We start from the raw sequence: 15,044 nt of genomic DNA on the forward strand, positions 1-15,044 counted from the left end.
AGACTGCAGCACCGTCTCCTCCTGGGGTCACTCATGTGCCTCCTCCAACTAGCAACAACGGGTGATGTCTTGCACTACCCTGAGTAGAAGCAGGAAGCATGGCTTCCGGATCCGCATGCAATCGTCTCAGGTGCGGCTAGCATGGATGACATGAGAGACTTCTCCAAGAATGCCTCCCCCATACTTCTAGGTCCCACTTCAGAGGAACCAGCTTCTCTAGATTGACAAGTAAGGCAAGCAGAGTTCCTGGCAAATGGTTGTCCTTAAGCTCTGACTGAGCTTGCAAGGGAAAAAGACATGGGCTTTAGAGTATCTCAGTGAAGAGGTCGTTTAAAGCTTTAAGGACCAAGGTGTGTCCAGATCCACAGCTTAAGGTCTTCTCAGTGTTGGTCTGAACCACCCAGGTCCTGGAGAGGCCATCTGGACGGGATCAATGTCAGTCTCTGGCCAGGACAGTTTAATATGCATGTTACTAAGAGTCAGATGAACCTCACTAGAGATGATGGCCTATCTGTTACAGTTCCACGTTCCTCCTATCCCAGGTCTTACTCCCACCTTCCAATAGAGACTGAGAGATCTAAAGTTCAAAGAAGGATTGGGGGTTTCATTGTAAAACTTTCTGGATTTTTTCCTGACGTTTGGGGTAATGAGTCTGAGGAATGGCTGCTTCCTTTAGGTTAAGAGCAAATCAGAGGGACTGAGCAGGAAGGAGGGTGAAGGAAGCATCAGGTAAGGCAGTCACTCAAATCCATGAGAAGAGGCCGTATATAGGAAACCAGGAAACCAGCACACCACTATAATTAAACAGGCGGGCTGTGGAGGTAGGAGTGACAATTCTAGACCTGCTTAAGCTACTTAGGAAGACAGGGTCTCAAAAAGACAGACAGACAGACAAAAAGATACCCAAAACTAAAAAGTAGCTAAAGATGTAAGCAGAGAGAAAGAGAAATGAAGAGACCAACTATGTAACAGCCATACAGGCTGCCTTCTACAGAAATTTCTTGTACCCTTTCACAGAAAAATCTTCATTTATGAACCTTGGGTTCACTCTGATTAATGGATTATGTCTTGGTCTGAGACTTACCCCTCCCTCTTTAAAAAAAAAAAAAAAAGCAAAAACAAAAAGCAAACCAAGTCTGCATTATCTTTCCCTTCAGCTGCATCAACCGACAGCAGAGTTGAGAGAGATGCTCCACTCCAGGCCTTACTGTTTGCTCTCTCCCAGGGAGGAATTCCGACAGGATGCTTACCCACTTAACCTGCTGGTGTAAGCAAGCTAGGGAAGCCACACAAGGAGACTATGCCCACAGCCCCAGGCACCAGGGAAAGAGACTTATGGCTCAAAGAAGGCTGAATGTCAGAGCCTCCTGTGAGGCCACAACCAGCAGCCCTCAGGACTAGGTGCTAGGCTGGAAGAGAGTTAGTTCCTTACGGAGAAACTACACAAACCTCCATATTTCTCACCGAATACTTCAACCAAGCAAACACAGAAAGTGCCTAATTCCTAGGAAATGGAGAAGGAATAGTGTAGAGAGAATCTCTTATAAGCATTACCTGTCAATAAAAAAGTGATGGCCAATGAGCTGAGGCAGGAAATAGGTGGGACACTGGCAGGAAGAGAAAGGATTCTGGGAAATAGAGAGGATAAAAGGGAGATTCTCCCAGGGAACTCAGAGGAGAAACCAGAAGTATTTGGAAGAGAGACGCTGGGAAATTCAGAGACCGAGGAAAACCCTGGACATTAAGAAAGAAGTGGGACAGGACTTAAGAGAGGTAACTAACCAAGTGGTAAACATAAAATAGCTTGAATGGGTTAATGTGCCCTCTTTAACACCAAAAGATGGCTCTAAGAAACTATGCTTCCAGAAGTCCCTGATCTGCCCACTAGTAAACTCTGAACTTAGGCTCTTAGCTACTACAAAAATGGTACCTGGACACGCCTCTTGAGACGCTCATCCTGACACATGAGCAATGGGGATAGAAAAGTACCACTTGACACTCCTATGGGAGTCAAAATGGGGAATATTTGGAAAGCTCAGGTGAGAGGAGAAAGTGCTAGATATCTCAGAATGCCAACTGACCAATCAGAAAGGAAAGTCATGCCAAAAATATTGCCATAGGTGAAGAAAACTGCGAACAAGGAATTCTAAAGTCCAGGGCAAGAGGGGAGCTGCTTGCAGGGATACAGAGGACACTGCCCAGGCATGGTGGTTGCATGCCTGCAGTCCCAGCACTTGGGAGGCAGAAGGAGGATTGATGCGAATATGAGGCTAGCCTTTAGTGAATCTCAGGCTAGACAGGGCTACACACCGTGAAAACCTGCATCAAATAAACAATAGCGGTGATGATTCTGTGAGAAGACTATGGGCCCTCCAAATAAACACTGAACTGAAGGATGCCTGAGGAGATGCTTTCCAAAGCAGTTCGGCCCCTTGGCCTGGGCTGTTGTTTGAGTGATTTCAAAATGTGTCTAAGCCAAAAAGTAAATGGGCAGAGACTTGTCAGTCAGTGATACTGGTGATGAATACTAAGACTGGAAGGATAAAACGCAAATAATTCTTCAGGATCTATGACCAACCAAGGGCCTACAGGTTAATGGTACCCACAGAGAGAAAGAACCCAAAGCAAGATGTCTTTTTCTGTAAGCATCTAAGAAGCAAAGTATTTCAGATACTACACAGCAATCAACAAATTAATTAGAATAAAATTAAATGCACAAACTCTAAAACTGTCACCTGTGATATGACCTCAGTACTTCTCTGACTGTGGGCCACTATCAGATCTGTCCCAACTTAGACATAAAGGAGCCCACCCCTAGATTTTGAAACCCCCAAATCAAACCAGGGTTAGTTGAGAAGCCTGCTTTGAAAATACAGAAGCTTTCAGCCCTGTCCCAGGATCTTTCAACAACTCCCCCCGCCCCCGACAGCTGTAAAATGTAAGCTGCAATCTGTTGAAGTCAGAGCAGGGACTCAGCAGGACTTCAACAGTTCACTCACCCCGTGAGCATAATGCAATGTTTGAAGAAACACTGACAAGTCTGGACCTTAGACTTCGTGTTTGTGAAAATGAGAAAACAGTATTTACCACAGATGTCCCCCCAAAGTGACCACAACATCCTCACAAGTCCATCAAGATCTGAAGCATATTTGGGCCCTCCACAAGGTCAGCATCCAGGCCCAGGGACTCCCATGGGCTATTCTAAAATAAGACTGCTCTTACAAAACCCATCTTCCTCTCACTAAACCACACACACACACACACACACACACACACACACACACACCAGTAACTCTCAGACTCAGCTTAGTAGAAACATCTGGGTGAAGAAGATAGCTCTGAGTATGATTTTCTGTACTCAGCACACTTACACTTGACATTTTTATTTACCCACTCTTCCTGCTTACATTGGTCTAGGTTAATAAGGAGAAACATTTGGTCAGGCAGCACATGCCTTTAACTGGGATTTCAGAGGCAGACTGATCTCTGTGAGCTCAAAACCAACTTGATCTGTAGATCAAGATGTATAGGGAGATCTTAGTTGGCCAGGGCCACATAGTGAGACCCAGTGAAGAAGAGAAGGGGAGTGATAAGTTCCATTTCATATTGCTATATTCATAGCTATATTCATAGCAAGCCTATTAAATGAGCACCATTCCCATTTTATAGAAAACTAAGACACAGAAAGTAATTTACCCAGTAACTCCCACCTAGAAAACACAAAAGATGATTTCCAAGGCCAAGTCCACCTGACCAGAAGACTGAAGCCCTTGGTCATTATACTTGTGTTTAGTAGGATTTTTTTGTGTTTTACAGCAAGGGCATATTTTCAGAAACCTCATCTAACATCATAATTAATAATGAAAGTCTGGATGTTTTCCTCCATGAATAGAACAAGGCTGGCTGCTCTCAGCACTCCTATTCAACATTGTACTTGGCAGCCCCAGCCGGTGGAATAAGGAAAGAAAAAGAAAGAAATGGCAAACAGAAAGGAAAAATTTAACTTTTTTGCTGACAACATAATCATGTGCATAGAAAGTCCCAACAAATCCAAAAAGGAAAAGCGTTACTGGCACCAAAAAAAAAGGCGAATTTATTAGGGTCACAGGATATAAAATCAACATTGAAAATGGAAGAGTGGGGGTTACAGCTCAGCTTGTTTAGCATCACGAAGACGTGGCCTTTACCTTCCATCACCATACTCAGAAGGAATTGCTTTTAATATTGTCAGCCTTCCGTATGTGTGGTTTCTGCATCAACAAACTGTACTGTATAGCTGTGCCTGAGCTAGGTACTTCTGTGTGGAATGCACACGGGCTTTCATCTTGTCATTATCTCCTAAGCAAAGCACGTCAATAACAATACAGCTTTGACCTCATCGGAGGCATTGTACATCATCTAGAAACAACTCTAGGAGGATGTGTAGGTTATATGCAAACACTGTAGCATCCATAAGGGATTTGAGCACCTACAGATTTGGATATTAATGGAGGGCCATGGAGCTGGTGTCCCTTGGATACTGAGAGACAACTGTACGAGCAATGAGAAACTGGAAAATGAAATCAAGTTAATGATACCATTTACAATACCATCCCAAACCATGAAACACCTCAAAATGGACAAACTACATACAAGCCATGTTCATGGATAACCAAATATTAACAAGATGTTTTTTCTTTGTTTTACACAGTCTGTCTACATTTCTCTGTATGTCCTGGAGTTCACTAGATAGGCCAAGCTGGGCTTGAACTCACAGAGATCTGCTTGCCTTTGCCCTCAAAGTGCTAGGATTAAAGGCATGAACCACCATGACTGGATTTGTTTCGTTTTTTATTTTGACTTATTAATGTGTGTGTTTGTGTGGATGTTTTGCCAGCATGTTTGCCTGTACACCTGGTGTGCCTGGTACCCATGTAGGCCAGAAGAGGTAGTCACAGATCCTGGAATTGGAGTTATAGTGGGTAGTGAGCCAACATGTAGGTCCTGGGAATCAAACTTGTATCCTGTGGAAGAGCAGTCGGTACTCCTGACAGCTGAGCCATCCCTCCAACCCAGCAAACTATTCTTTTAAACTAAGACTTCAAATGCTGCTTCCACAGGTAAGGACAAACTCATCAGCCTAGCGTTGAGATGAAAGGCATTGTCACCCTACCTCTGAGCTCATGGCCCTCTACTACTGAGAATGCTGCTCTCTGCATGGAATCAGTTTGTTTTGTTTTGTTTTGGTTTTGGTTTTGGTTTTGGTTTTGGTTTTTCGAGACAGGATTTCTCTGTGTATCCCTGGCTGTCCTGGAACTCAGAGATCCACTTGCCTCTGCCTCCCAAGTGCTGAGATTAAAGGCATTTACCAGCATGCCCAATGAATTGATTTTAATTAATGGATTCGTCTCTCTTTATCCTCAAACTATTCTCACCCCATCCATCTCTCACTGGAATCACATCTCAAAACTGCTCCAAGAGGTTTCTTAAACTCTCTAAGAGATATGGCTTTATGACAACCTCACACACCTCCCTCTAGTGCTGTGTTGTCATAACTTACAGCATTTCATAGTCTAAATTGCGCTGCTGTTACATCAGTGTAGTTCAGAATTGTAAATTCACAGCTAACGGGACCTATAGCCAATTTGTTGATATAACATCTAAAGGATAAACAATTTTTTTAAAAAATCCCTTTAAATAACAAAAGCTTTGGGATACAGATCACATGGCTGTCAAAACAGAATTACTGCTACCCAGAGTATTGAACAGTCTGGCTAGGTATTCAGCCTTGTGGTGACCTTCCTTTCATACAACTCTGAGTTAGTTCAATTTGGTTTTTGTTAGATGGGCCAATACCAAGATCAAGGCCAAGCAAAACATCTCAGCCTAATGGGCAAGGACAGTCCATTCTCAGTCTTCATAAAGCAGACAAAGAGGAAAGGGGTGGGGAGCCAGTGCCCTTAGAACAGGGTAGGGAATCCATGAGCGATTTTTTTTAAAAAGACATAAAGGATTCTTCATCCAGAAAAAGCATGGAGAGAAACCTGACTGTCATATCTTGGCAGGGGTCTGAGACACAGAAACCATCAGGATACCTGTGCCTCTGCCCTTCTGGAAACATCTGCAAGGGGAAGTGAAATGTCAACCTGTGGCTGAAAATATTTAATCCCAGTCTGGAATTTCTACCCCACCTTTGACCATTTCATTCCTGGATAAAAGACACACATGACCTTTATATTTATAATAAGCCTTTATTAACAGTAATGCTGATCAGATATCTACCCTCCATACTATTAAAATCTATTTCCTATCAATAACCCTGAGTTATTCCTTACTATGTTTCATCTGGGCTGCTCTTAACTCCAATTGGCCAGCTCTCAGGGCCATGCTTTCTTGACTCCTAACCTATGGAATCTTTCTCCGCTCTTCACCCTTTTCTCTCTCCCCTCGTGGTGTCTTCAGGCCTTTGAACCCCAATCCCTGCCTATCTCAATTCTGCTCAGCTATCGACTGTAGCTATCATCTTTATCCACCAATCAGAAATAACTTGGGTGCAAGGTCACATAGCATCACTTGCCATCTAAGTGACAATGACACTCTTGTCTCTGGGGCAACCAAGCCTTGTCCCCACCCCTGAATTTAGTGTTACAACACATAACAACAGACCAAACCTTAACATCAACCACTTTTACCCACCCTGGGAGGCCAGCAGCACAACCGTTTGCTGAGCAGAGGCTCACAGAAGTACAGGCTTTGGAGGCGCTCTACCTCTGTCCCAGAAAAGGTCCCTGGAGAGGTGTTTGGCTCTCGCTGCATATACAAAGTGGGAGGGAATGTGACTGTAGATTGAGCTCATATGCCACACTCTCCTTGAAGTGACTAGCTGGGGAAAGAGTCCTGGATTCAACTTGATTTCATAATTACCAGAAGCATCACAGCTGATTGGCAGCAACTGAGTTCAATCAGTATAATTTGTCTTTTGACCCCAGATTGGCAAAAGCTTCCCAGTTCTTTGCCTGCATTCTAGCACATCTTCTTCATGTCATCCGAATGACCTCTGCTTGTCCTCCATGTCTGCCCAACTTCTTACAGCCTTGCATGGCACATTAGCTCAGCCTGATCAATCTGGGTGCATTGTTCTCTTTTACATTTGTTTGTTTGTTTGTTCATTGGTGTATGTGGGTGCACCTGCTACTGTGTGTATGGAAGTCGGAGGACAAATTGTAGACGTCAATCCTCTTCTTCCACAGTGTAGACTCTAGAGCTCTAACCCAGGTGGTCAGCCTTGACAGTGAGCTTCTCTGCCCTCTGGGCCATCTTGCTGGCTAGGCCTGTGTACTGCTAAGAGTCTAATTTCATAAAAAGGCTAAACATTTCAGCAAAGAGTGGGTTTGAGATGTTTGGGTGGATTAACTGGGCATTTTGACAATGTGGCTTCTCCTTTAGCGTGCTTAATTATGATGTTTAACAGACATCCTTGCAGTTTGAGATGACACTTTCAAAACAAAATTCTCTCCCAGTAATGACTTGGACCCTGCCACTCAAGGGAAAAATCAGCAGATTGTGTAAGGTTTTTATTTGAACTTGGCAATCTCTTTTGTAATCTTATTTTTTTTTCTCACTGGAAAAGAAAAAAGGTGCTGTTTGGTTTTAAATTTTATGTATCCCAGTTGCTTTGTCACCAAAACAAATTGTAAAGACGAAAAGGAAACATTTTCAACTTTGTCGTGAGTTTGCTCTTTCACAGTCAACTCAGCCACATTGCTCTGGAGTTGCCGACTTCATCCCTTAAAACTCATAAACTAGATTTGTCTCTGTGTACAAATTCTAAAGAGTCAATGGGCTGAGAATGGTAAAAAGTGATACCCATTCTACATCCAAATTCAAAACTGGGTGGGACCATATCTTTAGTAAAATTTATACTAACACCATTTCAACCTTTGAAAAGAAAAACCGAGGAATGTGTTGTTTAAAACTACACAGGGTTCTGGGCAAGTAACCAGGGATACATAAGACCATTACTCAAAAAAAAAAAATTAAAATAAAAAAAGAAAGGACGGTGCAGACTGATACTGACATCACTATTCCCTTTCCCAATCAGTATTTAAAGCACTGGATGCAACTAAGTCAACTAAGGGGGTGAGGAGTCCCACTGTTTAGATATTTAATATTTATTTTCTCCTCTACTTACCCAAAAAGCACTTCCCTGATTCTCTCAAACACTCTAACCACTTACCTCTGTGTGTGTATATATGTACATATATATGTATATGCATATGTAATGTGTGTATGTATATATACACATACACACACATCTAGCCACACAAACACACACACACACACACACTATGGCATGGTTTCCCCAGGTAGCCCCTGACTCTCTGGAGCTCACAGTGCTGGCATTGAAGGCATGCACCACCGTGTGTGGCCATGGAATATGTTTCCATGTCACAGCATCTAAAAACTAAGTTGAGATTTTAGATTCTAATCCTAGGATTATATTTGTGAGGCAAAATGTGGGTGAAGTGGAGAAAGAAAGGCTTCGACTAGAAAACTTGACACAGAAAAGCACTCAGAAGAAACAGAGCCCAAGTAGTTAAGATCTTGGATTGTAACGTGAAAAAATTACCATAGAATTGTCTTAATGGCAAAGTAAGTATCCATCCACAAATAAAATAATAAAAAATTAAAACACTACTTTGGGGAAATCCCTTTTAGAAAAAGACATATTTCAAAACTAAACAATTTTACAATTGTTTTAGAGCAGGTAGCTGAGGGCAGACAAGAGGAAACCATGCAGTCTATATGCGGATGGACTTGCTGAGTTTTGGGCAATAGCAGTGTATTTCTTATATTAAACCATAAGAGCCATTTCATTTTAAAACTAAGCTGCTATCAGAGAATAAGATGTAAAAGCTCTGGATAATAAAGGATTGTAAGAAGTACAAATGCCTTGATTAGGAGCTAAGAGGAGGCTAGTCATTTAAACTGTTAACCAGGCTCCCAGGATCCCAAAACATTTGCTAATCACATTAATAGTTCTTCTCTTTGCATTTAAAATTGGGGGATAGTAACCTACCTCCTCCCACCTTCACCCCGAGAAAGCATCCTCTCCAGCAATCTTTCCTACCTCTCAGATCCCATTAGCAACCAATCACCACACTGATTAAGCACATCGTGGCCAAGTACTCTAATTGATAAGGGTTCATTTGGAGGGGGTGGGGGGGGAGAAAAGAAAAGTGGGTTTCCATAGTGATAAGTAAAGGCTACCATCAGACTCAGTCTCCCCACCCCAGCACCCTCACCCCCACCCTGGAGTACAAACCATGTATCACAGATCAGGAAGTTGAGTATGTTTCAACATGAATTTGGAAGCTCTTTTTTTGAACTTCACTTGACTTCATCCATTCAAAAGAGTGTCTCATCTAGACACAATACCAAACACTGCCAGGGGCAAGGATGAGGACAAAAGGGATCTCAGAGATAAGATGTTATTTCTGTCCCACAAATTCCATTGTGCAGAGGAAAGCAGCCACCCAAGGAATGATGGCATAGGGTGGCAACTGAGCCCCCAAACCTATCACCAAGCCCCTGGGACAGGCCGGTTTCTAATCTGGTTTCACTCTCCCAGCTTCAAGCTGCCTCACAGCTGGCTTCCCAGCTGGCTGGGGAAGAAAAGAGTCTGCAAATGAACAGCGTTTTAAAAATATTTGGCCACTTTTGCTATACTAAGTCCTGCAAACCACCTTCCCCTAATATGACAATCTGGGTGGCAGATTGATTTCAAAGTCCACAGGAGCACACCACACACTGGAGAGCCACCAGTCAGCAAGTCCCAAAAGAAGACACGGCCTTCTTCCCCGCTGTCTCCCGCATCTGTTCAATTAGGAAATGGCTTAAAAACATGTATCTGAGAATGCAAGAAGATGAGGTGCAGTTACACCAGATATGTGTGACCACCTCTTCTGAGCGAGCACTGGGTGAAGAACAGGACACACCTGCAGCCTGGCACAGAGTTACGCGGTCCTTTTAAGGCCTTTGTAGCTCTAACTCTCCTTCCCACAGAAAGCTCAGAAAACATCTCCACATATGCAAATTGCTTAGAAATGCAAAGATTTTACTCTTTACCACTAGAGGTAGTTATTTTGATTAAATGCTATACATTGGATCTATAAAATATACCCCTTCGGTTAGGCATTGCTCTTGCAGAGAGATCCCTGCCTATCACTCTCAGGCTACACTTTATAGCTGCAACAAGCCACTATGAGGACCTTTTGGAAGGGGTCCAGTATGATCCTTGGTTTGGTATGACTAAGGCATGTGCTTTAAGTACAACATATCCCTCCACATGGCACATTATCTCCAAGACCCCCTCCCCGAACACTGCTTAGAGAAGACCTCCCCAGGAAACACACCTCTCAAGCCCAGACAGCTCAGACCTGAAACTGGCTGAACAAAGTAACAATTCAACCCCAGTTGCTCAATATAACGGCTACAATGACAGTTTCCAAGTGCCAGCTTCCCTATTTTGCAATGGGCAAATCTGCTCCAAGGAGAGAATGTTCCCAATGACCCTGTGGCCCACGGGGCTTTCTTTAGAATAGAAAACAGAAAATGAATGTGTTAGCTGTTTCCTGCTGAACACAAGGAAGGTGTTGTGGTTAGTTAGGCCGATTGTGTTTCCTCATTTAATATGCCATTACAGCACATGTTTTCTTTAACCACATAGTAGAAAATAAGAAAATATAATTTATATTCTGTCATTATCGCCAATTCCATAAGTCTCCTCTCACAGAAATGCCCTTTAGAAACTAATCCTCTCATGTAAAGCTCCTGATGTCTATCTCTATACTCTCATCCTTTTTTCTTTATTCCAAAGTATTTACTGCCATACACATTTCTGCTCCTCGATAATTTATGATGTGTGAGGGCCTTCCCTTTACAAGTGATTGCAGTCCTAAATTTATCTCTGCAAGAACCACACTACACATAAATAATACGAGATGCCCATGGTCTAAAAGCAGAGTCTATCTATGACCTCAAATCTTTCATGAGCTCTGTATTCAACTGTTGAAACTATTAAATGTGAAGGGAAAACAACCAAAGGTGCAAGGAAGGAGACACTGCAGGGGACAAAGGGCAGGGATGTCTGCTCAGATAGCGGCTGACTGACAATAGCTATCAGTCCTCAGTGACCCTGAGGAGGGATCTTGTGGAGACACGTACCATGCATACTCTGGAGCGATTCTCCAACAACCCAAACAGAAACTGTCCTTGGACAAGGTTCAATACGTGTTTTTACTATCTACTTCCCCCTGCACAATACAGTTAGTTCCACAATTCCCCCAAGGGATCTCAGATTAAATACTTAATAGAATAAAAAAGAAAAGGGAAGAGAGAAATCCTTAGCTGGTCTCAACTTGTCAACATATAACATTTCAGAGCATAAAACCCACATTAAAAAGCAGACAACAATGTTGCTTAGAATAATATCCAAACCATAAACTGCTGTCATTCCGTAAGTTTTTCTCTCCATGGTAAGATTCTTCCAAGATTCTTCTCATTAAAGTGATGGAGGTTTAGTACAGTGCTTAGATACACTCCCACAACTAACTGCCTAAAATTTGCCTCTTAGAAGAGGGGAGTTGGGGGTGGAGAGGGAAGCTTCCAAAAGTCAAAGGCATTGATCGCTCTAAAAAGATGAAAGCAGAAAAATTTTCCAACTAGCTGTTACACGTTATTTTTGCTACTCAAGCCTTTCTACACTACCCAGGTTTAGTCTATAAACTGGTAAATAAACCACCCACTTCTATGAGAGTTCAGGACATCTATCCCAATCCAGGGATTCAACAGTCCAGGGTTACACTAAACACCACAGATTCAGCCTTTTTAAAAAACCATCTTACTGAGAAATCAGTGGGACTCAGAGACAAGAAGAAAGGGCTGTTGAAAGTGTCATTTCTTTAACTTCCCTATGGGAGACCTTCACTCTGCACAGACCCACAGGCTCGTTTACTATCTCCTACATTCCTGTGCAGTATCCAACATTGTGAAGATACATGCAGGTGCAGCCAATGCATCCTGCCGGGATGATGTTAGAGATGAACTTCAAACATTCAGCAAAAGCAAGTTACTCTCACCACCACCACCATCACCACCAAGACCAGGTGAGATACTTCACAAACTGCTAAAAGAGTGTCTGCTCACTAGCTCTGGGTGTTAAGGAGGGAAGGCTGAGCTACTCGGTTTACAAAGACATGTGAAGCACAACGGAGGAGAAAACAGCCCAGAGCCACATGGAGAATGGGAAACAGCAGAAAAAGTCCAACTCTGCCTGCGCCAGCGGTGTGGATGAGCAGAGCAACGGAGCTGGGAGAGGAAAGGGGGGGCGGGGGCGATCATTCCCTAGGAGAACTTGTAAGCGGAGGCCTTCACAGCCTGGGAGTCTGCCCAGCTGCTCCTGTAGACCCTGCCAGCCTGGGCAAGGCAGGCCCCCGGGAGCTGAGCGGGCGAGGCCTCCGAGGGTCACTCCTGACTCACTGAGCCTCAGGCCAGCGCCTCCCGGACCTCACCGTCTTCCCTTCCGCTACTGGGCTATGATGGCAGCTTTCCAGCCCCACATGCCATACATCAGCCGCAGATCTCTGTTGGCACAGGCCAGCGCCTCCCCACCAGCTCTCGCCCCTAGCACACACTTTGAGCCTGGTTCTCGTTCTTCCCAAGCCCACACCCTCACCCACCCGCGACCGGCTCCCTGTTCAGGGGCGGCCCCACCCCCCGGCGGCCGTGCACTGCCAGGCCTGGGCACCTGCGGCACCTCTCAGCCCCACCCCCATCCTTCACCACCTCCCTCCCCCCCCCCTTTCTCCAGCAGAAGGAGGGGGCGACTCACCGCAGTCAGTGCACAGGATCTTGCCCACCTCTTTCTTGATGTTTTTGCCGTTAGGGTCGACCGGGGCAAAGGCTGTCTTAAAAACTAAGGGCTGCTCGGTGGGCTCCAGGAAAAAGATGTAGCGCTGGTTCCTTTCGAGCGGCGCACAGGAGCCCACGCTGATCACCTGCTCGCGCTGCAGCCCCCCGCTCCGGAGCGGCCACTTGTCCAGCACCTTCACCAGCGCCACCCGACCCGAGGCGGGCGGCTCTCGGGTGCTGTTAGAGCTGGAACCGCCTGCCGGGGCCAGTCCCTGTACCTTGCCCTCCACCACCACGGGTGCCTTGTACGCCTGGTCCTGCACCGACTTGAGGCTGGGCGAGTAGCAGGCGAGTGACACACCGAAGAGCAGCATCGAGAAGCCGGGGGCCGGGTCGCGCCTCATGCCGCCGGCGGCTGCGGCTCGAGAGCGGGCGGCGGCTCTCCGGGCTGCGGGGCTGCGGGGCTGCGGCTGTGGCTGCGGCCGCGGCTCTGGGGGCGCAGCGGGACGGAAGATGCTGCTGCTGCCGCTGTTGCTGCCGCTGCTCTCGCTGCTGCTGGTGGTGGTGCTGCTGCTGCTTCTGCTGCTGCTGCTGCTGCTGCTGCTTCTGCTGCTGCTGCTGGTGCTGCTGCTGCTGTCGCTGTAACTGTAGCTGTAGCTGCTGCACCGAGCCTTCTCCAGTGGCGGCGGCAGCGCTGAGCAGCAAACCTGCCGCATCTGGCCAGGCCATTTGGGGGGCTCCGCCGCTCAGCCGCCGCCGCCTTGGGAGGGGAAACAGAGCCCTCTGGAAAACCGGAAACAGCGTAACGTTAGCGCCTCGAAGCCCTCCACCGGCAGCCCGGGGAGGTGGCCCAGCCAGGGCAGGGGACAGGCGGCTAGTGGGCCGCGATGCGCAGCCCGGGCGCAGCGCAGCGCTCCCTCCCTGTGCGCCAGGACTTGGAGGAGGATGCGGAGGATGGGACGCCCGCCCACTTGCTCTCTCGCGCCCCCTCTATCCCGGACCTAGTCAGGAGCGTGGCTTCTGCAGGGGAAGCTTGGAACTGCACTGCTTTAGTGCCCGCCTTCAGCCCGCAGGGGCGCGGGAGAAATCGTGCCACCCTTTGCTCTTGGGATTTATAGGCATGACAATGGTGTTTAGTGCTGTGAGGTGAGGGTGGCTTCTGATAGCATCCCAAGAACAGAGGAGTAGGACACAGGGCGTGCGTCTCTCTGTCCTAAGCCCTAGGCTATAAGTATCAGAGAGGGAGACAGGGCCAGGATAGAGCGCCTGCTTCTTGCCTCTTCTTCCCTGAGAGGACACTGAAAACACCCTTCACCCTCACCCCCAAGAGTCCACCTGCTCGACCCTGCCACCGCCTGGTGACCGCTGAATATTCGAGCTGAGATAGAGGATCCCAGTCCCATTATTTTAAAAGGAGACAATGAGTTTTGTCTCCAGAGGTAATGATTGGAAGCGGGGCCAGCCTCCCAAACTCAGGGTTTTCTCCAGTTGTCAAGGGGAACCAAGCTGCACGTTATACAACCCCATTTCCTTTTTAAAAACCAACTCCCTAAGGGGGGGGGGGCGCTCTTGGGAGCCAGCTTAGAGCCAAAGCCTGTCAGGGCCAGGGAAGACTCCATGGAAATGGTTTCTTTGTAATCTAGTGCTTGCAAAAGCTAATGTCTGATACAAACACGTATACAAACACAAACCATGCTTGTATCAGTGAGAGCCCAGGAAGTTTCCCACATCCCGCTGTTATCCTTGATAGATGCCAAGCGCAGGAATGCTAGTGAAGCTCTCTGAGAATTTGATTCCTGAGGTGGGTCCCCCAGGGAAATTAGCCCAAGAATAACTGACTTTAAGCTAGCACAGCTCTTCCAGGAAAGGAAACTAGGTGCTGAACCCTCCTTTCCTCCTGGGTCTCTTAAGTGACACTTCAAATGGAGTATCCAAAGCCAACAGCAGTGTCTCTCTCGCCTGACTCCAAATTCCCTTTCTTTCTTAATGGTAATATACTTGGGCATGCAATCCATTCTCTAATCTCATCTCTTAACCTCACCAAGTCCTGTAGCTCCACCTTCAAAAATCTCCAATCCATTTCCTTCCTCTCCACCTGCTGCAAACTTACACCCAAGTCCTCATTGTGAATCTGAACACTGCAGAGATCCCAG

At 46.1% G+C, this 15,044-nt stretch overlaps 1 protein-coding gene across 3 annotated transcripts in view; it reads right to left on the reverse strand.

Annotated features, from left to right (window-relative positions):
* The window catches only part of Nrg2 (neuregulin 2), a 180,718-nt gene extending 166,894 nt beyond the window's left edge, over nucleotides 1–13,824 (reverse strand). For all 3 annotated transcript variants that reach the window (XM_021150353.3, XM_021150354.3, XM_085833378.1), the window contains exon 1: nucleotides 12,872–13,824. In XM_021150353.3, coding sequence (XP_021006012.1) covers nucleotides 12,872–13,607 — 736 coding nt within the window. In that variant the 5' untranslated portion in view covers nucleotides 13,608–13,824. The remainder of the gene's footprint in view (nucleotides 1–12,871) is intronic.
* Nucleotides 13,825–15,044: the final 1,220 nt, after the last annotated feature.

The sequence above is a fragment of the Mus caroli genome, unplaced genomic scaffold (genome assembly GCF_978045245.1).
Source record: "Mus caroli unplaced genomic scaffold, Mus_caroli_1 scaffold_19, whole genome shotgun sequence".
Taxonomy (NCBI): Eukaryota; Metazoa; Chordata; class Mammalia; order Rodentia; family Muridae; genus Mus; species Mus caroli.